Source organism: Solanum stenotomum, chromosome 8 (assembly GCF_019186545.1).
Source record: "Solanum stenotomum isolate F172 chromosome 8, ASM1918654v1, whole genome shotgun sequence".
Classification (NCBI taxonomy): Eukaryota; Viridiplantae; Streptophyta; class Magnoliopsida; order Solanales; family Solanaceae; genus Solanum; species Solanum stenotomum.
Genome location: NC_064289.1, coordinates 53,408,775 through 53,435,014, shown reverse-complemented (window position 1 = coordinate 53,435,014; position 26,240 = coordinate 53,408,775). Strand labels below are relative to the sequence as shown.

Genomic DNA, 26,240 nt, shown 5'->3' with positions numbered 1-26,240 from the left:
AAAAGAACAACGTATCAACCTTATATTTTCAATTTCAGAATTTATTTACAATCAAATAATTCAAATACTTTTCTCTCTCTCTCAAAATGCAGTTCAATTGACTAAAGAATTTCTACTTATCCAAAGCATATGAGAGAAATGGTGATTGGCACCAAAGCAACAGACATATACACAAAACTTCTCGAAACCTATGCTCAAAATGGCGTTTTGCAATTAGGCAAAGCATTACATGCACACTTAATCATCAATGGATTGGCTCAAAGAACTCATTTTGCTTCAAAGCTTATTGCTTTTTATGCAGAATGTAAACAGTTATCCCATGCACGTAAACTGTTCGATAAAATTCCCAAATCAGATACTCGTCGTTGGATCGTTCTCATTGGGGCGTATGCTCGTCGTGGGTTTTACGAGGAAGCAATGGGTGTTTTTTATGAAATGCAAAGGGGTGGAAAGAAGCCAAATAAGTTTGTTCTTCCTAGTGTACTTAAAGCTTGTGGACGCTTCAATGATTTTCGAACAGGGGAGATATTGCACGGTGTGATTCTGAAGAATAAGTTTGAATTTGATTCGTATGTGGTGAGTGCATTGGTAGATATGTATTCAAAGTGTGGTAGAGTTGAGAAGGCGAAAAGGGTGTTTAATGGTACGGTGGATAAAGATTTGGTCGCGTTGAATGCTTTGGTTTCGGGTTGTATACAACAGGGGATTGTTAAAGAAGCATTTGATTTGGTTGAGGAAATGAAAGTTCAAGGTATGAAGCCTAATGTGGTGACATACAATACTCTGATTGCAGGGTTTTCGCAAGAAGATGATCCAAGTATGGTTTGTAAAGTTGTTGAATTGATGCATGATGATGGCCTTGAGCTAGATGTTGTTTCTTGGACTAGTATTGTTTCCGGGCTCGTGCAGAATTTTCATAACAAGGAAGCTTTTGATACGTTTAAGCGAATGTTGGATGATGGGATATGTCCACGTTCAGCTACGATTAGTAGCATATTGCCTGCTTGTGCAACTGTGGTAGATTTGATTCGTGGGAAGGAGATACATGGTTACGCAGTAGTGATGGGGATCGAGAAGGATGTATATGTAAAAAGTGCCCTCATAGACATGTATGCAAAATGTGGATTTATATCTGAAGCAAAGCACTTGTTTTCTAAGATGTGTGAAAGAAATACAGTAACTTGGAACTCGATGATTTTTGGCTACGCGAATCATGGGTATTGCAGCGAAGCAATTGAATTATTCAATCAAATGTTGAGAGAGGAAGAGAGGAAACCAGATCACTTGACTTTCACAGCAGCTCTCACTGCTTGTAGTCATGCTGGACTTGTGCAGTATGGAGAAAGTTTGTTCAAACTGATGCAGGAAAAGTACACGATAAAGCCAAGATTGGAGCATTTCGCGTGTATGGTGGATCTTTTAGGGAGAGCAGGGAAACTCGATGAGGCTTACGATTTGATTCAGACCATGTCAATTGAACCTGATTTATTTGTTTGGGGAGCATTATTAGGGGCATGCAGGCAGCACGGAAATATGGATTTAGCAGCGGTTGCAGCTGAGAAATTGGCTAAACTTGAACCTGAGAGTGCTGGAAGTAGTGTGTTGCTATCAAGTTTATATGCTGATGCAAATAAGTGGGTAAACGTTGCTAAGGTAAAAAGGGTGATCAAAAAGAAGAAACTGAAAAAAGTTCCTGGCTGCAGTTGGGTAGAAGTTGCATAAGTTTTCAGATGGCTAGAGAAGCTGAAGATCAGTCGAGTACGCGATCTTGGATTGAAGGCGTGCCTCGAAGGGGAGGTGTTGATAAATCAATGGTTGGTTTTGCTCCCTAGTCTCAACTGATACATACAAGGGGAAAATGCACCATTCAACAAAGAGGCAAGCAGTTTCTTTACTGAACAATGCCTAGAATCAAGGTGATCACAACATAGATTCCGCGGGATTCAGGATCTGAGTTGAGTCATTACATACCATCTTGAGTACCAGTTCGGTTTCTAAGGACGCTACAAAGTGCTGGAAATGAAACAGTTTGTAGAGGAAATCAAAGAATATACAGATAGGCAAAGCATTACAGAAATCCCATGCACTTTGGGTCCTCAAAGGCTTGTCCAGACTTCCTATTAAAGAAGGACCCTACGTCTGAAGAGGGGTTGTATGGTCTGAAAATCAGAATATAAGGTGTCTTTCGGATGATAGGCTAGTATTTTCATGCTGCATTCAGCTCAGTGCACTAAGCTCCCGCTATGCATAGGATTCGGGGATGGGCCTGACAACAAGGGTCTATTGTACGCAACTTTATCTTGCTTCTCTGCAATATGCCATTTTCACCGCTCAAACTCATAAGCAACAACTTTCTTTATCAGCTATCCCTTCCTCGGCTTTGAGCTTATAAATTGCAGAATACATGTACCGGGATTTGAGAAATTAATATTACTAATATGTTTTAGGGAACCTTGAAGGAACGGTAAAGTTATTTGTGTGAGTGGAAATATGTGTTTCGTCTATGCAATGATATGAGGAACCAAAATGAAACAATTAATCTATATATGTGCTTTTAACAGAAACTTCTCTTGTATTGATAGAACACATAACATAAATTTTTCATGGTGTTTGATTACCAAAAAATATTTTTCGAGAGAAGCATATTTCCATTGAAAGTGAATAGGGAGAAATCATTTTCTTTTCAACTACCATATTACTTGCTTCAACTCATACTTGGACATTACAATTAGTAATTAATACTCACAAATTTCATCCAACACCTTCCTCTATGCTCATAGTATCATTAGTAGCAACATACTTTTCCAGTCACCAACCAGGTCCTAACACCAGAAAGTGGAAACAATTTCCTAGAAAATATTACCAGACATTTTTACAGAAGGAACTTCTCATTAGAAATGACTTCCATCATATCAAACGCCCTTGATTAGAAAAGGGCAGCAAGAAAATCACAACATGAAAGAGTAGAAATTCGATCAAACCAGTGATACCAGTAAGTTACAAAAAAAGGACGTGTGATCCTTGTGCTCCTAGGCAAATCCAGCAAGAGACTGCAAAACCCCTCTGTCGTGGAGGATGAAATAGGTTACCTTTGATCTTGTGACTTCTCTGGATTACAGTTATCCATTGCTTGATAAACCGCACAGCACAGAGATGATTGCATACCTACAATCAAGTTCAACAATATGGTTTCTATCCATCCAGAGAAGAAGAAAAAGGCAAATGAAAAGCGGTCAAGAAAATAAATGGACACAGGATTCTATACTGGTTGTATCCTTCATAATATCTCTATGAAAAATGGCATATCTAGTAGAATAGCAGAGCAAGCACAAATTGCAGATGTTCGTTGTACAAAGTATACATGATAAGTAAATTTACCATTTGTATGATAAAGAAACATAGCAACTACCCACGTAGGATCTTCTACCAAATGAGTAACCAGAATACAGAAAACACCTGAATGAGTCAATTACCATCCAACAAGAACAAGAAACATAGGGACTGTATATTTCATCAAGAACAAGTGCATACCTAACCACGACATGTTTAATAAGCAAAACCTAAACATGGTCTACTAATGAGGTAGTAAAGAAAAATCAAAATATTCAGACTAAGACAAAATAGAAAATGAGTTGTTAATAAAACCAAGAAAATTGAAGAAAACCATCTCCCTTGGAAATGGGGTTGAGATAGTGTGAACAACATTGATACCTGCATCAATCTAGATGACCTACAAGATCGAGAAGAAAGGATGTCAACTTCCACTCATTTTCTAAGCAGCCACCATCACAAGTGGTTACTTTACAAAAAGAGGTCCAAATTGCACAAGTTATCAGAATCATTTCAAATTCCACATTAATTCAACGAGTTGTGATTCATTGCATCAACATGTACATTTTAGACTAATGCAGAAAGACAAATAGCATCTATTTTAGCTGGAGTCAGTTATAGTATTCAGACATTTTTCATAGTTAAATTATTTTTACATCGGCCATTAATCCTCCTTTATCTGAGCTTAGGACCGGCTACAGCCTGCAAAGCTCACATGGTCAAAGTTTCAAACCGACAGAAGTTGCATAAAATATATTCTTCAAATTTTAACACGAAAGGAATATTAAGAAGAGAAAGCACTAAAGAAGGTGCAATACAACATCTTACAATCAGCCGAATTTTACCTATTCGCTGAACTAGCTTACACAAAGGAAAAGTGCAGACAAACACATTTACATAGTCCATAGCTAACATATACATATAAATCACAAGGAGGAAAGGCTACACATTCACAATATAAGGCTTCAAGCTCAAGCAACACTACCAAAGAAGTTACTAGCAGTATCTTGATACTGTGAACCAAGTGATGCACAAAAGGTATTCATCAAAAGCTCCTCATATCCACATGATTTCTGTCACACCTTTGATGGTCAAAAATATAAGTATGTATATTAACAATACAAAGAAGACACAAAATTGACTAATTCATCTAAGCCAAAATAAGATATTCAGTTAATGAGTCCTCCCAAAGAATATTGTATCATGTTCGTTAAATAAGGGGAAACATGGCAGCAGATTATGGATTCTTCCCATTTGTCCTAGTCATGATGGATAGAGTAACCTAGTACCTGTTGCTGGTGGGAGATGATGGTATTCCATGGAATTAGTCGCAGTGTGCGAAAGCTGGCCCGGACACCACGTTATCAACGACAAGAATAACAGGGCAGCAGATTATTTAGGTGTATTGGAAAACTTTAAGCCGCCTTAGAGAAAATGTAACCACATGAAATGTTTGTCATTTGTACGTAAAATTTAATATAACACAAGCACTTAGGAGCCAAAAAGTTGGCCAATGATGTATGGTACAATCAATTACTGTGTTAAGAAAGAAAATATAACCATGAAGTGGTGAAGTAGGGTATTTATGCTTCATATACCGTGTTAGGCAGCAGACAAGTTCCTAACGTATTATTGAGCCTTTGATCACAACTGGAAACAAATATCTAATACTAACAATAAGCAAAATGCGAACACTTATCATTAAATGCCATGGTAGTGTAACACTTGAGATCCAATAGAAACAAGTAACTCATAATGTATATCTGGTAGAACATTAGATACAGCAGAAACATTTCTAGAATGCAGAAATATGATCGCAAGGAAATCGATATCAACTAAAGTGTTACAACATCTACCGCTACAATATGTTAGAGGCTAAAAGAAAGAATTTTTTTTTTTGCTTTACTAGCTTCATTACAAAGTTAGAACGGGTTGATCCCTCTTGAAGTGCTAGTTGTGGCGCAGAAAAGGCATTATATGTTCTTACTTGACCATCCACCTTAGTTTGCATCAATTTCAAGAGATCAGCAAAAAAACTATTCTTTTAGTATCTTAGTTTCTGCAGCTACAGAAATTAGATTAGGATTTTTTATCAGCAACAATACACTTCCAAGGCAATGAAGATCAGTGTATGACCACCAGATATCCGTTACACGCCAATAATTTATTAAAAAGTTCGACTCATACTATATCGCCACTCTAACTGCCAGATAAAATGTTCTATGGCCTGAAAATTCTTAGAAGTAGTTTGCTTTTTGCTATAGAAAATTTTTTGCAATCGACCAAAAAGGGGTAATAAAGAAGATGTAAGAGTCAGCAGTCACTCCTACATCGTCTACACCCACTTCTAGGAAAAAAACTGGTTTTCCCGTCAATTCATCTATTAAAAACACATCGGCACACCAAAAGATACATTACAATACTTACCAACACAAAAAGAAAAAGAGAATCCCGTTATTTGTACTACTTTTCAAGAAAAGTGTGATCAAAACGACAATTTTATCATGTATTATGTCCTAAAGCTCCTTTCTGAATAAGAAGCTACAATCAGAAATGACCTAGCTCTAAGAACTTTAGAGCAATTTATGAAACTTTTTACCTATAAATCTACCAAATCTAAACAAGTAGTAAGAAAAAGGCCTAAAAGGTTTAACTGGAATTCCTAGTTTGCATTCCACCAAATGAGATTTCTGACGAACAATCCAGTGTTCAACCCTGTACAAATAATTAACTATTGTAAGCATACAAAAAGTTATCAAACAGTAAAGTTGCGGCAACTTGTATAGAATCAAGAATCTAACCTCCTTTTTGTGTCTACAGCTATTTTTCACCAGGAGCAACATGATGATAAGAACCAAATTTATTTCCAGACCAGTCCCGCGGTTGCCCCATATTATACTGATGATGAAACCCATGTCCTGACATTCCCATCATAGGCATTGGCACCATTTGCGGCGGATACATCATTGGCATAGGCATAGGCATTGGCATATGTCCATTACTACTATGACCATTACCACTGTGTCCATTACCACCGGACTGCTGCAAACTCTGTGGCACAGGCGTGGAAGCGAACAAATGATCAGACGACGAAGGACCCTCATTCGATAACCCTTGCATTCTCTTCAAATACAACCTATACTTCTGTAAATGACTAGCAACATTTTCCCTTGTTAGTCCTTCCACATTCATCAGCTGCATAATCGTCTTCGGCACAGCATTTTTAATCCCTAAATGCGCCACAACATCCACAAATCGCTTATGCAGCTGTGGCGTCCAGACTAACCGCGGCCGCTTCAGCGTCTTAGCTGAATTATCATCTCCACAATTCTCATTCCTCAATGCCGAATCAGCCTCTTCAGTAACCATCTCCGGGTCAATCCTCCGTGTCTTCCTCGACTCGGATCCATCTCTTGTCAGATCCACCTCATCATTCTCATGATTTCTATCTCCATTCCTTCCTTCATTAAAATTAAACTTCTCCGACAACAAATGTAACTGTCCTGCACGGAGAGACGAAAAAGTACTCTCCGAAGCACGATTCACATCCGTCATCGTCTTCACCGGCTCCGGCGTAATTCTAAACGCCGACGCTAGCTCCGGCGGGATTAAAACCTGAGATAACGGCGTCAGATCGTCAAAACTCGGAAGTCCGTCTTCCCACTCGACAACACGATTATCATCTCCGGCGAAACCATCACCATCCGTAATTGTCACTTCTTCACCCATAGAGAACCTTCTCGAATCCCAATTTTTTTTCTTTTAATTTTATTTTTTCGAGTTAAATCCAATCTTCCGTGATATCAGTAGAGGATTGGATCAGAGTAACAGGATTTCCCGGTGAGTTCACCGGCGGGAAGAAATTAGGGGTGAAGCGGGGGGTGGGGTATGTGGCGGTGGAAAATGAGGAATATAGTATTAAATAAAGGGGGAAAAGTGTGAGAAAAAGTGCAATATCTGATTCTAAATTGGCCCAGCAATCGCCAGCGTGGATGATTTAGCTAGATATTTTTCCATCTTTCTTACTAGAATCTTATAAATATCTATTTCTTTTTCTCAACTTTACTTTATTTTTTTTCTTTTTTGGTTGAAAAGATGCTTATATTAAATGTGTTTTTTTTTTAAAATCGTAATTTTGAAAATTCAAAAATCATAAAATTGAAATTGTGATTTTGCTTCTATAATTATACAAGTATAAGAATGTGTTATTGTTTTTTTAAAAAGAACTAATGAATAAAAATGTCAGAAATGAAATCAAAGAAGTACTAATTATTTGACAAAATGTATCTTTAGGCCAAATCAAGAAAAATATTACTCAGATTACATTATTTTACTTTTTTAAATTTTGTGTTAAAGTTAAAATTAGAAAAATACATTAAAATTGTGTGAGCAGTAAGTATTCTCAATTCTTTTATTTTTACTTATTTATTATTTTTTAAAATTACTTATATAGATATTATAATAAAATATTTATTTTTTAGGAGATATGTTAAATTTAAAAATAGACAAAGAAAAGTGAACAGAAAAAGTAATAAATATCTAAATCTCTTTCTCACTTTTTACTGATGAACTTTCCAACTGGAATGTGTCAGGTGTCTATTTATAGATTTTTTGTCCTTTTCTTTTGGTACTTTCTGCAAGAATCAGTAACTAATTGTCCTAAATACACAATCTTATTTATGAATTCCTACTTAATTTTCTCAAAGAAAATAGAACTAAGTAGGCATTTCAACATTGAATTAGGAGTTCAAATTTGAAGTTTTAACTTGAAATAAGTAATTATTTATTTAATTTTAATTTCAAACTATAATTTGAAATCTCAATTTCTTCAAAAAGTGGAATTTTAAATTAAAACTATTCCATTTTAATTTTTTTTAAATGTTAAACGCGGTCCATATAAATTTATATTTGCAAAAAAAAGACTCACTTTTAGTTTTTGAAAGAAACGTTGCATAGTTGATGTGAAGAAATTGTTTTTTCCAAGTGGGAGGATTATAATTTTTAAAAATAGTTAGTTATTGCAATTGCTGATTTATTGGATAAGTGGATTTTTGTAAAAGTATGTGTCTTAGAGATAATTTAGTACTTTATTTATGAACTATGTTTTGTTGATTTAGTTAGATTGTATACAAGTTTGGGAAGTTTTGATGGATAATGAAATTTTTATGTTTATGAGAAAAAATACAAACTTAAAATATTCAAATTTCATCTTCAAACAAAATTCAACTTTGAATTCACCCATTTTCATATCAATGATTTCAAATCATGTTAAATAGGGCCCTAAGTACACTATACTCCCTCCGATGTGAAATATGATTCTATTTGAATTTACATGATCGTAATTTAATTGAACATAAATTTAAGTAATAAAAATAAACTTTTCAATGAAGTGAATGTCATGGACAATGAGACCAGCTTTGCCATGGAATTTGGAGGTACAATGGAGTGTGAACACACTTGTTGCTATAGTCTACGAGTTTTGGATGGAAAAACCTATAAATTTAATGAATTTTTGTAATTTGAAAAAGAATAGGAATATGATGTAATTAAATCTTAACATTATAAGATTTATGTAATTTTTACCATTAAAATACCCATGAGTTTGACACAATTTTCATTTTTATAATGAATTACTCTCACTTGAATCGAAAAACCTTTATGTGTAGGTAGGCTTTTATTAAATCTAATTGCCTACCTATCAGAATAATTATTCAAAAACCATCACACGAAATTTGAATAAAAACTACTAATACCACAATTATCAGCTATTACAATTGAGGCAGAAGAAGTAGTAGTTATGATAACAAAGGTAATTAATGATAATGGCATTGTGAATAGACTGATAGGTGAACTTTATTCATACAAAAATATTTCTTATTGATATTTAAGATTTTGTTCTGAGATATTAATAATTAAAATCTACTCCGACAAATAAGTGCATAAATCATAATATAAAGCAGATAAAACTAATGACCCAAGAGCAAATATATAATATGAAAGCTTAAATCAATCAACAAAAACAACAAACAGCGACATATATCCCTTCCTCACTTAATCAGAAGTCTCAGATTCAAGTACCAGAGTATGGAAAAGAATATTACTAAGATCATATGCAGTAAATTCAGATTAGTCGGGGCTCCAATGCATACACCAGACATGAATGGAAAACAAATAAAAACATGATTCCACGTCACCAAATGGACAAACATAAGCAAATCCAATTGCAGATTAAAGAGTATCAAATAAATCCACATAAAATGATAAAAGAGTAGAAAACTGAGGATCTGAGATGAAGGAAAATATACTTGGCCATAAAAGAAAAATTGTCAAATACCATACAATAAAATTCTGACCTTCCCCTAAAACATCAACTCTCCAACAAAGGCAACATTTTGTACAGTCGCGTCGATGTAAAACTACCTCGCCTTTTTATCTTCCTTTTTTTACACCCTTTCGGAAACTCAACTTCCCTCTGCACAGCCATCTCGAATATTTGACATCTGAGCTTCAGCATACCTGATATTTATGTTTTTAACTACACAATGTACATCTCCTCTAGTACATGCAACAACTTTTATTTGCAAATAACAAAACACAGATGTGGAAGATAGGTAGCTCAAACTAGCCTCAGTTAGCTGTACAACTTTCTTTTCCTACAAGACTAAGCAGTACTTAGGGACTGCGCAGCAATCCTCCTTTCTGCAAAACAGTATAGAAAAATCATTTAGCAGACGTTCGGACAATATTCAGTTGAAAGCTGAATAAAAAACAAGTTACTGAAGTCGAAGTTGGAGAACGAGTATTTGCAAGTTGAATTGTATCTGGACATGAATCACTTGGAAAAAAGGTTGGAGATTTATAAGTGAAACAAATTTTTCATGTAAAGTCATGGCCAAACACCATATAGTACTAAAAGCACAAATGGATTCAGTGCTCTAGACAAGTACAAACAGAAAAAGAGCTCACCCCCAGCAGCAACTAGCTTTTCAACACGGGCAACAATATGCTTTCCGTAAGTGTATTTCTTCAGAGCATTCAAGTGAACTTTTATTCTCGACATGATCAGCTCGCGTTGCTGGTCACTACAAGTTTCCAGAACTTTCTGTACTACATAATTTGCAAACTGATCTTTCATCATAGCCTGGACAAAAAGAAGAAAGATGTGAAAAAACAATGCACAACTCCACGAGATGATTTCAATTAGAGAAAAGAGAAGAGAAAGAAGACTATTTAAAAGTTTATATGTTAAAGCTGCTATCAAAATCACAACCATAGATACATGAGGTAGTACTTCTTAAGATAAACTCTATTCCCATAGATGCAAAAGTTAAAGCATAGATATTGTTGAGATCCAATAATTATATAGAAAACTTGGGGTATCTTGACATAGAAAACACTCTGGGCGAACCACCACCACCCACCCCACCCCACACCACTTGTTCCATCTTTTTTTGAGGAGAGTTCCAAGACATCAGTCTAAGCATCCAAAATCAAGTATTAATTGGTCACAAGACTTTAAAAAATTTCTTTAAAGGGGACCAAGCATGTCAAGATGTCAAAAAGCACGAGCAAAATACAAAGGTCAGAAGAGCCAACTACCCTCTGCCGCCAACCATGATATGTCTGGAATGGTGAACAAATTAACACCTAAAAACTTATGCAACATCACCATGCACCACAGTTTCTAATGTCTTTTAGCAACATGTCAAGGGTAAGTCCAATGCTCATCCAGCAAGTGTTAAGAGAAGTTTAGAAATTATAGCTAACACCTATCATTTCTTGTGCTTAATTTCGAATTCAACATAATCCCATTATTTTGGTTTGAAATAAAGCAATAGAGTTCAAGATCTTATCTTCAATTTGTCAACAGTTGGTTTTCAGATTTTTCTGGGTTAATTTTGGAGGTAGGAAACCAAATAATAGAAGAATCAGGATTGATGAATGATCGTTTGGTAACTTCATCTTCAACCACTTCTTGCTTTTCAAAAACATGTGCCACAAAATATCGGGTATAAGCTATGACTTGTGATCATACCATCTAGGCTACCTATCTTTTCTTCCAAGTTCAACCGTTTTAAGAGACTGATATCCCATTCAAGCTAAGTCCTAAAAATGAAACAGCTGGCTGCCTTAGCGATTAATCTGAGACTGCAACGCCATGCGTCTCAACAGGAACAAGAACAGGAACATAAACAGAGGTAGTGAACTTGATAGGGTACGTATGTCAATAGAGGCCCACCAAAAGATAACAATCATTAGTTCAGCAATCTCTAGGTTCAAACATCCTATCCAGCAGCTTCAAAATATCCTCAACCAAGCTTGCTACCTCAGGATTTGGAAATCCAGGCAGGTGCATACAAGAGTTTAAAAGTTCAACAAATGCACAACATAGGTGGTTTATACTCCATCCTCACACAACATCATACCTAGTGTAACTGGGTCTGCGGAGGGTGATGTGTAAGCAATCTTACCCCTATCTTGTGAAGGTAGAAAGGTTGCTTCCAATAAAAAAATTAAAGTTTCCATATACGTAATCTTGAAGCAGTACTGAATATTATGAACCTAGTAGCCATATGCAAATCAAAATCCTGCTTAAATGGTAAAATATTGAATAAAATTTAGACAAACCTGAAGAGGCTCATTTTCATCAGTTGTGCCAAGCATCTCATTCACCAATAGCTGTCGTTCACTGGAATTACAGAAAGTTAAACACTTCTCAACAACGTTAGAGGCAAACTTCTGCTGGCTCATTTGCACGATCTTCCCAGCCAGTTCCTTAATTATAGTAGAGCGCTCATCCGGCTTCCCGTGCTCCAATACATGCTGGAAGTATTGCATTTAAAACAACAGAGGGATGAATAAGTACAAGGGGAAAAAAGGACAAATTGTACCTCAGTAAAGGGATGCAAAGACATCTTTGCTACATTTTTACAAGAAGCAAACTTTTAACCGACTAAAAGAGCGCTTTCATTCACTAATACTCTAGTAAAACAAAATCAAAGGCATCAAATAAGAACTCAAGAAGGGCTTCTGTCTTATAAAAGAGGGGAATACCATTACTTAATAACCTTTTCTTCCAGCCAGAACAGGTACTAGGTTCCCATTTAGCATCCTGTTAAAGGTGGCAGCATATATTGGTAACCCTAGAGAACCACATGAATGTGTATGTGCGTGCATATGGTTGAAACTTTTGTAAATAGTTTTTTCAATTTTCGAACTTCTAGTTTTCAAAGAAGTAAAAAATATTTAAACAACTTAGCAAACAACTAAAGTTGCAAAACTGACAAAGCTTTTTGCAAAAGATTTCACTTCTCCAACCAAACATCTTCACAGTAAAAACTAATGACCTCAATATTTGGTACAAAAGCTATGAGGTAAAAGTATTTTTCTATAGATTATAAAAAAGGCAAGACAGAGCCATCAATCAACAGAATGAAATGTGCGATATTGCATATTTAAAAATAAGCAAAGTATATGCTCAAAACAGAACTTCTTGCGTCTGCTGGGAGGGTTAGATGTTTAGGGAGTTCTGTTTTTCCCTGTAATGTTTTTGTACATCTTGGTACTTTATTACAGTAATAAACTTTTACCTTATCAAAATAAAATCAGGAATTGCCAAATCAGGTACATTTTATGCATTGCTCCATACTAGTCAAGGAGTGAGGATATTGTGTACAAAAAACAACTAATTCAAGAAAAAGAACAAAACATCATTACTTCTAAATCCGATAGTCTACACGCCAGCAGCAGCAGCTTGCTGAGTAGTGAATATTCCATACCTGAACAACATAATTGCCATATTGATCTTGTGCCAACATGCTTACAGATCCAAGGATTTCTTCCATCACTTTACTTTGAGTTTCTGGATCGCCACAGTGTTCCAATACTCTCTGAAAGATCAAGGAATATTAATAATATATCAAACTAAATTACTATGACAAATGGATAAGAAACATCACTGATCTACCTGTATTACTCGACAGCCATATGGATGGGTAGAGAGAGTAATAACTTGTCCAAAAAATGTTGAGACGATAAATTGGATATGAACTTCTGGTACACATTCAATACATTTCTGAATGACATGATTCCCATTCTGATCTCGTACACAGCGCATAACATGACCATCAAGCTCCTCAACCATTTTAATCTTCTGGTCCACGTCAACTACTTCTATTGCCTGCAGAGTCAACCATACCACAATTTTCATCTCAATATAACTCAAGTTATTGAGAAGATGCTGATAATCAACCCCGAGAGCCCACTGGTTGGTGCTAGATTTAGTGTATCAGAATAGAAACCAAAACAGAAGATTAATCTAGCAGATAACACTTGAGCATTTCTAGATTCACTTTGGTATACCTTTTGTATCACGCGACAACCATACATTTGAAGGCTCAGTGTTAGAACATGCCCAAAGAGTATGCTAGCCAATTCTCTCCTCTGAGATGCCATTCCATGTTCAAAAAACTGCACGAGAAATAGATACATTATAATCCATTTAAAGAGAAACAAGGCAGACTTGGAGATCATGCACCTCAACATCAATATATACTCCATAGAACAACCAAAGTTAGACATACCTTCTGGATTACGTAATTCCCAAAGACATCAGTCATCAAAGTAAGAGCTTGGGGAAAAATTTCCTGGAAAACCATGTTTTTCTCCTCAGTGGTTGCAGTTTCAAGTTTTTGCTGAATGAATCGGCTCCCATACTGGTCAGCACTGATCACAGATGACATATATACAGTTTAAGAAGGGAGGCTAGTTTAAGTAGGTAAAGACCAAATAGAACAAAATTTCTGATACATACCTGAACTCAACAACATGACCTGCAATTTCTGAAAGTTCAAAACACTTGGCCTTGTTGCTTTTGAACTCTTCCAGTAGGGAGGACGCGACACTGTTCTCCATGTTATCCAAGTGATATGGTCCCATGACACCTCCAGCTATGTTTCTCATTCTACCAGGAAATCTCATATTATAATCACTATGCCTCATAGGACTACCAGGTCCTACTGGAGAGACTGGACTTGCTAAAGGACTCCCAGGATATGATAAACCAACTCCAAATGCAGGATTTCCATAATAGCCATGATGACCTGAACTGCTAGTTTTGCTATTCAATGGAACCCCATATTGAGATTTCTGAGGTAGCACATTACTGAGATAAGCTTTCTGAAGCAAGTCCACATATGAATTACCCATATAGTTCCTGTCCAAGGAAGGATCATTAAGAGCAGCAACCTGCGCAGCATATTCAGCTGACAAGTACTGAAGATACATAGGATCCACGTATGATGCTGGCAGAGCATTTCCTCCCATTTGATTTCCCATTCTGCTGAGAGTCTGCTCTGAGGTTGCAGCGCTTAAATTAGATCCCCCCAACATTCGAGAGTCCAATCCAGGTACAGCCATCGCTGATGCTGCAGCAGCATTTCCAAATAAAGGTGGCAAATTATAGTTGCCAAGATGGCCTGACATTGGACTGAGAGGGTGACCACTTAATCCATAATTAGAAAAGGATGAATTTGGACTATCCAAATGGGGATACTGAGACAGTACGCCACCTCCACCATTCAATCCCGACGTTGGGGATCCTTTGAGGTATGAACTACCGGAGCCAGTAACAGCAACAGAATATGGTACTTTCGCAGACTGAGCAGTAGAAGCCATATTAAACTGGGGGGATTCGGATTGTTTCAAGAAATCATGCTGCTTCATATTATTCTGCCCACCTGCAAGATTGTGAGGATCGTATTAAAACCAATATCATGTTCAATCCAAGAAATGATCTCAACTAACGTACCATTAGATATATTCATGCCAGATAAAGCAGCAACAAGCTCTGCAGACTCGGTTCTGTGAGACGACACACCATTAAACGGATTTGGACTACTAACACTTCTCTTCTCTGAATTGACTACCCTGCCTCCACCAATAGGTGTGAGGGAAGGGCTAGGAGCTCTCGCAATGTGTTGGGGATCAGGAGTGGTACTTCTTGATAAGGAAGCCCCCAAAGCAGCAGCATATGAATAGGAAGTAGGAACCTCATCATGTTGAGCAGCAGATGGGATTTGTGTGCTTGATGCAGACCTTATTGGCTTTGAAGAAGAAACCTCATGACGAAGATGAGAAAGCTCAGTTTCTGCTGAACCTATTGTATCACCACTTCCGTCAAAAGCATTTCGGCTAGCTGGACGTGAAGGGTGACCAGGAGCAGGAGACACGCGGCTAAAGTCATCCTGGATGAAACATGGTTTAAAACCCATCAGATGATTGTGTAAAATTATCTTTTTAAGATTAAACATAAGGGAAATTTCTCATTAGTCGAAATAATAACAAATATCGTCACTCAACTTTTAAATGTAAGGGAAAAAAAATTAACTTTACAAAAACAAATGTATGTTGATTGAAACTCAAAACTTCTGTAACCCAAAAAAATGAAAATGGTAAAAAGAAACGAGATTGACAACACGACAACACATACAACTCAGATGCCAGACAGCAGACAGATCCATTTCACTTAAGAAGATTAAAATTTGTAAGGTTCAGAAAATCATCCAAAACGACCCTTTATAGAGTACAGCAATTCCATTCAGCTGGAAACACATATAATATAAAGAGAAACTATAGATCACATGAGATGGGAGAAGGATGGAGCACAACATCCACCAACCAGAAAAGCAGATTTGAAATGTCGGACCAGAGATCAAACATGGCTTAGTGTACTCGAAGGGGTAAGAAATGAACGAAAGGCATTTTCATACCAATAAACAAAGAAATGCAACAACATTTCTAGAATATTATTAATTGTTACATAATTTTGCTCTTACCATGCGAATGCAAAAAACCAATATCATATAGGAACCATATATACACACAAACATACCAATATCAGGATCTTGTATTCCTTCTCAAAACATCAGGATCTTGTATTGCTTAATGAACTAATGGTCATTTTCAAATCCAGAAAACAAGAAAGGCAACATTCTTCCAGTTGACAAGAGATGCTTGCTTTTATTGGAGCACAAGCGCACCATTATTAGGGTCTTAATCATTTATGGGCTAAAGGGTGTTTTGTACCCAGTGAACAAGAAACACAACATTGTAAGAGATGGTTGCTCTTATTGGAGTATATGCACAGCCCACGTTTCCTCAAAGCCAATCCCGCACTTGATATGATTACTTGTTACACTCAAAACAACAACAAAAACATATCAAATGTAATCCCACAAGTAGGGACTGGGGAGGGTAGAGCGTACGCAGACCTTACCCCTACCTCCTGGAGATAATTGTTACACTATTTTGCTCTTATCATGTGAATGCAAAATAAGTCTCATATCTGCAACAAAAAGTATCCATTCATCCAGATGGTCAGTTAATTTTAACTTCGAATGAGCCTCCTTTAATTATAATGTTAAAATGTTGGCCTTGAAGATGTAGAACTGCCTCAAACCTAGTCAACTTAAGAAAGATGATTGACAGAAGAGTTTCATGTCTACCAAGACATCTTGCAAACAAAGTGGTTTAACAAAGAGTATCACAGACGAAAAGAATGATTTCGAACACACAAATTTTAAGCAACTTTAACGATAGGAGACCTTCCACGAATGATTCAAAATATTATCATGAAAGGCTTGTGCTGCCAATTGTTACCATTCAATAGAACCAGTTTAGATGAACATGAATCAACTATCATGTAGAATTCATGCCACACAATAACAAAAAATTCCACAAACTAAAAATACCAAGTCCAGATAAAACAGCTCAGGGAAGCTTGTTGAGAGTAGTTTCCTTCTGAGTTGAAACACTCTGGTTGAGAAGTAACATAAATGAGATAAATTCATGAAGCATTAATACCAGATGTTAATTATTGCACTTTCCAAGCGTTTAATAGGTAAATTTGGGATCTAACAACCATTAGCCAAAGTTGAAATTGTAAAAGATGCACTAGATAAAGTTTCAAGTATGCACCTGGAACATTTCAGCAATGCTCTTCTTCTTACTACCTAATCCTAGTCCTGGCAAACCAATCAGCCCATCACCACCCCATTCCACTGAACCCTGCAATTTATCCGTCTCATTCTCGCTCTCTGCTTTTTTCGAGTTAAATCCCGGAGGCATCGGAAAAGGTGACCTCCCACCATTACCATTATCATTCTTGTTTACCTTCCTCCTATCACCAATAGCAGAGCTCCCTCCTTGCAACCTCTGTGAAAAACGCCAATCTTCTTTGGACAACAGTGGTGGAGGCAACCTAGGATTAAGATTTACATTCGAGTAATAGTAAGATAAGTAAGCAGGATCAGACCTTAGCTCCTCCTCAGACATGAAACCACTATTATTGAACAATCCACCCACTGCATTCAATGAACCCTCAACAGTAGGTGGAGCTGACCCACTTCTATACATATTCAGCTCCTTTTCACGATCATCAGCTTCTTGTCGTCGCTGGTCACGAAGTAACATCCCAATCTCTGTCTCAAACTCATCTCCAAACGAATTTTCATTGTTTCCCATCATTGGTCTCCTACCTAATTCAGATACCATATTCACAAACTTCACACAACCAATAACACACGCATCCCACAATCCTTCACAACCCAATGAAGTTATCAAAATCAAGACTTTGGTAAACCTTAGAATCTACAAACCCCAAGAAGACAACCTCACAATCCAATCTTTGATCAACTAAAATTCCAAGAAAGCTCTTTTCTCAACATCCCCTAATCAAACACCAATTACACAGTCAGTCCACAACAAATATAATCACTACCCACAATCCTTAACAACCCAAGAAAGCTATCAAAAATCAAAACTTTATCATATAAACCTATAAAAACCTACAAACCCCACGTATACAACCTCAAAATAAAATCTTTCAGCTCATAAAACCAAACCTTTGATCAAATTAAATTCCAAGAAACCTCTTTCCTCAACATCCAGCCTCCAAGACCTCCATGATCAAACACTAAATTACACAGTCAGTCCACAACAAAATATAATTAACACCCACAAACCCTACCAACACAAGAAAAAAACCCAAAACTTTTTTTCACATATAAACCTCAAAACTACAAAACCCACATGAAAACATAAAGATTTAAGCTCATAAAAACCCAATCTTTGATTACAAAACTTCAAGAAAGTGTCTTTTTCTCAAGAAAGTGTCTTTTTCTGAACAAAGAGTGAGCAAATGTGAGAGATGATGAAGGTTTAAATGGGAGAAAAGAGAGAAAAAAAAATCTGGCGGCGAATCAATCCTGTTTTAGGGTTTTGTTTTTGAAGTACTGTTAGGGAAGAGCTGATTAAATGCAAAAAAAAAAAACAGATACTTTTTATTCAATATAGATGTTTTATAGGAAGCATATAGAAGAAAATATTCTTTTCTTTCCCTTGTTTTTAGAAAACTAAGTTAAAACAAACCTAATCATTAATATTATTAATTATTATTTTTATTTTTATATGTGAGAAACAACAAAAATGATTTTCCCTTTCATAAATCATAAAAAAAAAGGGTTTAATCTTTCTTTTTCTTTCTTTTTCTTTTTCTTGTTAGAAGGAAAGGATAAGTTTGAACATAACAAGTCAAAGAGACTATTTTAATCCAAAAACTTATATATTAAACACATGATCATTATATTATCTAATTTTTTTAATTGCATTTCATTTTTATATATATTTTACTTAAATCAAGAATTTATTGAAAATAGTTCATTACAGGATAAAAATAACACAATTTTTTTCAGACTTATAAAATTATATTAATTATTTTATTATTATTATAATTTATATGACCATTAAATTATATGTTAAGACATTTACAACAATAACAACATATCAAGTGTACATCAACCATAACAATAACAATGAACTGAATGTAATTTTATAAGTGAATATGAAAAATAAATTGTATATATACTTTATTCAAATAAAATACTCTAGTTGTTTAAGATAAATTCTCAGTTCAGAGATATTTAAGGCATTTATATAGCTATAATAATTTATTTATTTATTTAAAAAAATAAAAAGAGAAATGGAAAATATTTTATTTTTTTAAGTTAGATGTATGTATAGAAAATATAAAGTGACGTTTGTTTTGTATGCCTAGTCTTCACAAAGAAGAATCTGAAAATTGCCACGTTTCCTCTTAATTAGATTGGGGACTGCCATTCTTTAAATTCTCTGTCCTTCTCGAAAGAAATTTCATATTTTTGGTAAATATCTCATCTTTATTCTCTTTTATTTGAAACAAAAAAAAACTTGAGAAATGATTTTTACAGAAAAAAAATGAAAGACTTGACAAATGAATTTGTTTTTTTGACAAGAGAGTATTTTACCTTTCTTTTTACTTTTTACGCTTTAATTTATGTGATAATAGTTAATTTGTTATGAAATTAAACTTTGTTGTTCAAAATAAATTTTAGATATTGAATAACAATTATAACAACATTTAATTGAAATGTAAGTTTTAAAATTAAATTATTGATGCATTATTAAATTAAGCTAAAAGAAAATAATAATATTAAAATATATTGTAGATAAGTAACGAAAGTTTTTCTTATCTTTCCAAGTGTATTTAAGTGCGTATAATATAATTCTCAAAATCTTTATTTATAAAGTTATATAAAGAAATACCAAAGAGTGTCATGAACATGACATTAATCTTTGATGTGAGGAAGGTTATGGAATTGTGAGAGATCAATCATAAAGGTAAAATTAACACCTAAGTATCCATAATAATACTAATATTTATAACACTCCTTGGAAGACCATTGATAGATAATATGCATTGATAAAATCTTACTAAGAAATATTTTCCCAAAGAAAAAAGAGAACACGTATTTTGTAATGTACGTTATTTGTTGACTCGTTAAAAAAAATTCTAGAAAATTCTATTGGGACAAAATTAACTTCACTTAAAGGAAAAAGAGTGCACTGTATTTATCGTAATCCATCTTATGCAAACATCATTTAATTTTCGAAGATTATGCATTTCAATCTTGTATGACAACCTCTCAAGTGTTGAAAGTTGGTAATACTTTAGTGAACATATCTGTCAAATTATCAATCGAGCGAATTTGTTGAAATATTTATTTCACTATTTTATTGAAGATTGTATATAAAAAAGAATTTTGGTTAAGTGTACTTTATTTTGTCTAATTTGATATATTTTCTTTCAATGTGGATATTATTTTTTTAAGTTTTCTTATGTTGTAGTGGCAATTGGGATAGTTCTATCAAGTTTTAGGCGATAACATCAGACATCGCATAAAAAAATATGTTAAGATCATTTTTTCTTTTAGATATTTTTTTTCAGAGCCTAAATACGATATGACTAGTATATTATTATCGGGGTACTCATAGTCATAATTATTGTATTGTCTATTTGAATAGTTATATTTATCCCTCCTCCAGACTCTTATTCAATAGATAGCGACCCCATATTAGATACAATTTAAAATAACATGTATGGGTTGCTCAAAGCTGGACCCCTTATACTACTTACTTGTCTATTATTGCTTTTGAGATTGTTGTGATGTTTCAGGCACTTTGACATATTAGGGCCTTAATTATTATCTTATTACTTTTTCATTAGTTAAATAATTGCTATTTAATGAAACAATTTTTACACTTTTAGTGAGTCAGTTCAAATATTTGACAAGTCTGATCATCTTTTCCATCTTTACAATTAGTAACAAAAAAAAATTTATCAAACTTAATTACTTGTAACGACCCAAAGTATATCCTAGGCATAACATGGCGTATAGGATCCCGAAAGGCCCTATAAAAGTCACTTAGCATACATCATACAAGTTAAATGAAATAAAGCTTTAAAAAGAAATAGTCTTATATCATAAAAGAATTTGACAAAGTGGAAGTCTAACATAGTCTCAATAAGCCATCTTGTCGCGCCCCGTTTTTCTCAAAACGGGTTTTGGTGCACGACCTAACAACTCTTTTGGGCTTTGGATGGATTGAAGAGTCGCCACCTAACGAATTAAGGCGCGTTAGTGCACCTATCTAACCTAAACTAATTCTAGCTAAAGTCAACGAACCAGAGATCGGGTAAGGGTTCAAATTACCTCGAGGGGAAGGTGTTAGGCATCCCTCAAGGTCCACAAATGTGGGTTCCGACCGTATCTCATGCAATTTATGTAGTGGTTACAAATAGCATTTAAGGTCACTTCATTTATTGGTTATTTAAACATGCTTGCTAGGTGATAACTACTAATAAACAATTAAGATCTATTTATTTGTTATTTAATTAATCATGCAAGACTAAGTGATAACATAACATTAAATATTTAAACATGAAACAGCTATAGAAGATAAACGAGGAGATAGAAATTGCACAATCAAATAGGATAATCAATTTGTATTTTTATTAAACTACCCCAAATAATTATAATTATTATAATCATATAAAAGGGAGAAGAGAAGGGAGACTCTGAAGGACTTTAGGATCAGCACTCAACTTTTCTTTATTTTCGATAGGCTTCCGTTTAGGGACAGACAAAACCAATGGTTGTCGCTTTAAGCCTGAGTCGATGTCATCATATCCATAGGGCCTAAACTACCCCTACCCCACCACCGCATGCTTTTTGTCTCTAAAAGGTGTCTATCGTCCCCGCTTAAGGTCCAAGAGGCATTGGACTACTTGTTGGAGGTAGATTTTAAACTAAAAATAAAATAGAGGTCCTAATAGGCCCACCTAGACACCAAGTCAAATAAATAGAACATCCATTTAGCATGTACAGTCTCAAGTTGGCCTCTAAGTTTTAATTAACATGTTTGCAAACACATATAATGTGAAAAGGCCGCATGCAAAGTGTTTGAACATACGAATACAACATAACGACAGTAACAAGTTGAACAAGCAGAATTATTAACAAACATTTTTAGCATGCAAATAGTTATTTAGCTGATTTTAGAGGACAGAAAAATTGTTACAGCTGCAGAAAACAATTATTAACTACCTTTAAAAGGGCAGAACTATTAATGCAGAGAAGTTTATCAATTGATTTTAAAAATGGCACAAAATATTACAGCATGCATGAATACGTTTAGAAAACAGTGGAAGATTTATTATTAATGCAAAGAGATAATAGTAGTTGATTTTAAATGGCAAATCGATGCAGAAATTAACTGATTCGGGCAAGATTTTATCCGGGGCAGCAAGTAGCCGATGCAAAAGATAATTCCTTTAGAGTAGAGCTTGATCGGGATAGCAAATGTTCAAAGCGGTTTTAGCATTCTGGAGCAGTTTATTAATTGAATTTTTCTTTTAAAAAACACAACACCTAAATACATGCATAAATTAATTATTTATCCACAAAAAGAGAAATTTTCCACATTTACAGAGCAGAGAATAGTCTTGTAAGTTAAATTTATTCATGTTGTAAAAGTTAGTTAAATTATTTAAGTGGCAAAATGTACTACAGATTCAGAAAACATTAACCATAAGCAGAAACCGATCATATTAAGGTTGTTTCAGTTATTTAAAATGCTGGAGATTAGTGGAAAAAACAAATATGACAAGCTAATTTGATCAATCTAATTAACATGGTCTTATTAGTAGAATTCTATAGGCGGGGTTCTAAACATGCAAATGTTGAAGTTGTGATTGACCATATAGGCATGACTACTATATAAAGATATACTAATTGTTTAAGCAAACATATAGGCATGCTTTCTAAATGAAACTGAAGTTTAAGCCTATATAGATGAATTCCTATACCCGTTAGCATGCTAAAGTTTAATTAAGTCCTATGAACATGATATCTAAATGGCAGAAATGAATTGATATAAAAATAAAATGCTTATATATTTTATATATATAAGGAAAAAATGTCATTTATTATTTTAGATTAAGCAACGTATATGCACACCACATAAATAAGTTTAGTCAATTTGAACACATTATTGATTTTAAAACATGGTTAGACAAAGCTTAAAGAGGTGATTAATTATTTTGAGTCAAAACTTAGGAGATTAAAGGCAAAAGTAATTTTATTTTAGTTAGATCTAAAGCGAACTATCTAAATATGAGCTATCAAACAATCAACAATCATATATGCATGCTTTCTAACACATTTAAATGACAATAAGATAAACAAGTAGCACGTAATCCCCTCCCCTCTTAGGCGATCCCCGAATACATTTTATATATAGAGAGTTACTACAAGCTTATTACAATTCCGAATAAAAGAACAATAAATACAAAATATAAACTTGAAGCAAAATAGTCTCATTCGGAAATTTATCCCCCAGCGACTCTTCAATCTAGTGCTCAAGGTTTCCAAATGCCCTGCTAATTTTAAAGAACAATACACTACAAACAATACAAAACAATACATAATAGCAACTATTTACATTTAGACATGATAGGACAACAAATCACGCATATATAATCACACATAGAAAAATGAAGGAGAAAACTGACTCGAATGCTTCCTTTTATTTATTCAAACATACAACAACAATTGAAACAATGCAAAACAAAAATTACACTAATAGAGAAACAACTAACCGGTTAAGCAGAATATATGTTTAACAGCAATGAATACAAAACTTGATCCACTATCCGACCCGAACACAGCAAAAATCAAGTATAGAAGAACCTCAAAGTTTACCAAAATCTTTCTTGTAAGTAGAGAGTAATATTTTTTAAAGTATTCAAGAGTGTCAAACAATGTCCGGATGTCAGAATGTGAGAGTGGTCCTTGAATAATGAAGGGAGGGGTCTTATTTATATAATAGAAGAGGGGCGTATACAAGGAAAATAAATATTTTAAGGAGTCAATTAATAAAACAATTTCCTTATTTCAAAGGAGCCAAATCAGATTTATTTTATTTTATTTTTTACCAAATATACAAAGCAAGAAAACTGTCCATTTTTAATTAAGGAAAATTAATTAGAAATGACTTGTAAATCCGCATCATATAAATCAGTATCACAATAATATCACACGCTTTACCTGTTAATTCAAAGACTTACCATAAAGACACTAGCAAATCAAATCAATTTAAACATAATTAAGTCACTTTCCAATAATCAGCTAGTTACTTCAACTAATTTTCGAAATCAAGCATATCAATTAACCAATTAATTTACCATGATTTAAATAAGAAGCATAATTGATTATCGGGAAAAGATTTATAATTAACCACCACCAACCATGAATAGAGGGCAATGATCAGTCAGTATGAGAATAACAAGAATTAGTCTTAAGCAAATAGATAACAAAGTTCTTAAAATTGACAGAAAAGGATATGAACAAGTAAGCAGTAATAAAAAATTTGCCAAGTTTTACCTTATGCATGACTAACAGAATATGAAATGGACATTTGAAGGGATGTACCTAGACAGATCCTTAGATAGATTTAGAAAATTTATCGGAACTTTAGCTTATTTCACTTGTTCTTATAGCTGCTGGTCAGGGCGCGATTTATCGGAGTTCGCTTACCGAAGGTTGCCTGGCTGCTGGCTGTTCCTGTCGGCTGGAGCTACTGTTTTTGCCGGTGGAGCCTGCTGCTACGCTCGCCTGGCAGCCATCACGCTGGTTGTGCCGTCCACGTCGGCAGCTGCTGTCTCCGTGCAACTATTGTTGTTTTCTCGCCGGGGGCTCCGCCTGGCTGCTGGTTTTTGTCTAGCTGGAGCTGTTGCTGTCACAGGAGCTCGTTGGCCGGAACAGTTGAAGGAGAGAAAGCAGCAAGCTTTCGTTGCTGTTGCCGGTTCTCGCCGGTGCTCGCTGATGTTTCTCGCCGAAAAGGAGGAGAAATGAGAAAGAGGAGATGGAGAAGAAAAGGAGGCGACTGCTCTTTTTAGAAGAGGAAGAGTGAATGAGGTCTTTTGTTTAGGGTTGGGTTCTTTTGATTAAAATAGAAAAGTTGGAGGACTTGATCTCAGCCGTTGAGATCAAGTGAGATGGAGGGCCACGATTATTTCGGAATTGGATGGACGGATGAGATTAAATGAAAGTTGGAATCCTGAAAATTGAGATAAGAAAGGGCTGAAATTGCAATCAACAAAATGGCTATAATTGAAATGAGAATTTGAATTGGAATGGCTAGATTTGAAATAAATTAGAATAGCATAGGCTAAGAATTAAATAATTAAGAGAAAATTTAAGGAAAAACTATCCAATTAAAATACCACATATATTAAAATATTTTTTATGCAATATTTTAATACATTTGAGTAAAATAATTATTTCTAGTTTAAATATCGATAAAAAAAAATAATTTAAGAGAATAATTTAATAATATTTACAATAATTTTTGTAAAGTATGCATACTAAAATGATAATTTTTTAGACAAAATCGACTAAATTTTAAACTCAAAATGTATTTTAAAAGACGCATTTAATTGAATAGCATTTCCAAAAAGGGTTAAAGGTCGGTCAAAATTTGGGTGTCAACAGCTGCCCCTTGGTTGCTTGAGGATGAAGAATGAATTGTCAGACAACCACCGTTGACTTAATAGCCAATTTTGTCTGACCGACAAGAGATGTCAGTGGGATCAATTGAAATGACATGGAGTTGGAAAGGGGTACGACTGAGACTTTGGTGTTAAGCCACCTATATATCTCTGGTTATACGAGAATAGACTTAGGAGCAGACGAAACTCCTAAGAATTGAAAGAGCGGTATGAGCGAGAGCAATATTGGCTTGAATGGATAAAATTAGGATAGCGAGAAAGGCATGACAGATAGATTTTAGGTTTAAGGGAGAAGGATTCGATGAGAAGCGGTAATATAAGTAGCCATGTGTTAATTGAAAAATGGTAATATAAGTAGCAAAGAATTTTGATCGAGCCTCTGTTGCAATGGATGTAAGCACGATAATCGTAGCCGAGAGGAAGATTGATCTCGCCTGTAAAATGTCAGTCTCTGCAAATTTGT

General features: G+C 34.8%; 4 protein-coding genes across 4 annotated transcripts in view; 1 reads left to right on the top strand and 3 right to left on the bottom strand.

The window, feature by feature from the left end:
• LOC125873936 (protein PLASTID TRANSCRIPTIONALLY ACTIVE 16, chloroplastic) overlaps window positions 1–26,240 on the bottom strand; it is a 126,794-nt gene that overhangs the window by 12,782 nt on the left and 87,772 nt on the right. The window lies entirely within an intron of this gene.
• On the top strand, window positions 87–2,025 carry LOC125872745 (pentatricopeptide repeat-containing protein At5g59600). The gene has a single exon (XM_049553522.1). It carries the CDS (start codon window positions 130–132, stop codon window positions 1,720–1,722), a length of 1,593 nt encoding a protein of 530 aa, XP_049409479.1. The 5' UTR covers window positions 87–129; the 3' UTR covers window positions 1,723–2,025.
• On the bottom strand, window positions 5,813–7,226 carry LOC125872753 (transcription factor LUX). Its single transcript, XM_049553534.1, has 2 exons — window positions 6,132–7,226; window positions 5,813–6,045 (listed from the first exon to the last, which is right to left on the bottom strand). The coding sequence occupies exon 1, from the start codon at window positions 7,057–7,059 to the stop codon at window positions 6,151–6,153; it is 909 nt and encodes a 302-aa protein (XP_049409491.1). The 5' UTR covers window positions 7,060–7,226; the 3' UTR covers window positions 5,813–6,045; window positions 6,132–6,150.
• LOC125872743 (pumilio homolog 2-like) lies at window positions 9,791–18,650 on the bottom strand. Its single transcript, XM_049553520.1, has 10 exons — window positions 17,308–18,650; window positions 15,140–15,575; window positions 14,144–15,068; window positions 13,914–14,055; window positions 13,693–13,800; window positions 13,298–13,510; window positions 13,110–13,220; window positions 11,959–12,153; window positions 10,297–10,471; window positions 9,791–10,029 (listed from the first exon to the last, which is right to left on the bottom strand). The coding sequence occupies exons 1-10, from the start codon at window positions 17,881–17,883 to the stop codon at window positions 9,992–9,994; spliced, it is 2,919 nt and encodes a 972-aa protein (XP_049409477.1). The 5' UTR covers window positions 17,884–18,650; the 3' UTR covers window positions 9,791–9,991.

Coding starts and splice junctions, on each gene's coding strand:
- LOC125872743 (XM_049553520.1), bottom strand. CDS start 17,883: ATGGTATCTGAATTAGGTAGGAGACCAATGATGGGAAACAATGAAAAT. Junction 12,154..13,109: donor ATGGCAATTATGTTGTTCAG/GTATGGAATATT, acceptor CAATACTTCCAG/CATGTATTGGAGCACGGGAA. Junction 10,472..11,958: donor ATGAAAATGAGCCTCTTCAG/GTTTGTCTAAAT, acceptor CTTTTTGTCCAG/GCTATGATGAAAGATCAGTT.
- LOC125872753 (XM_049553534.1), bottom strand. CDS start 7,059: ATGGGTGAAGAAGTGACAATTACGGATGGTGATGGTTTCGCCGGAGAT.
- LOC125872745 (XM_049553522.1), top strand. CDS start 130: ATGAGAGAAATGGTGATTGGCACCAAAGCAACAGACATATACACAAAA.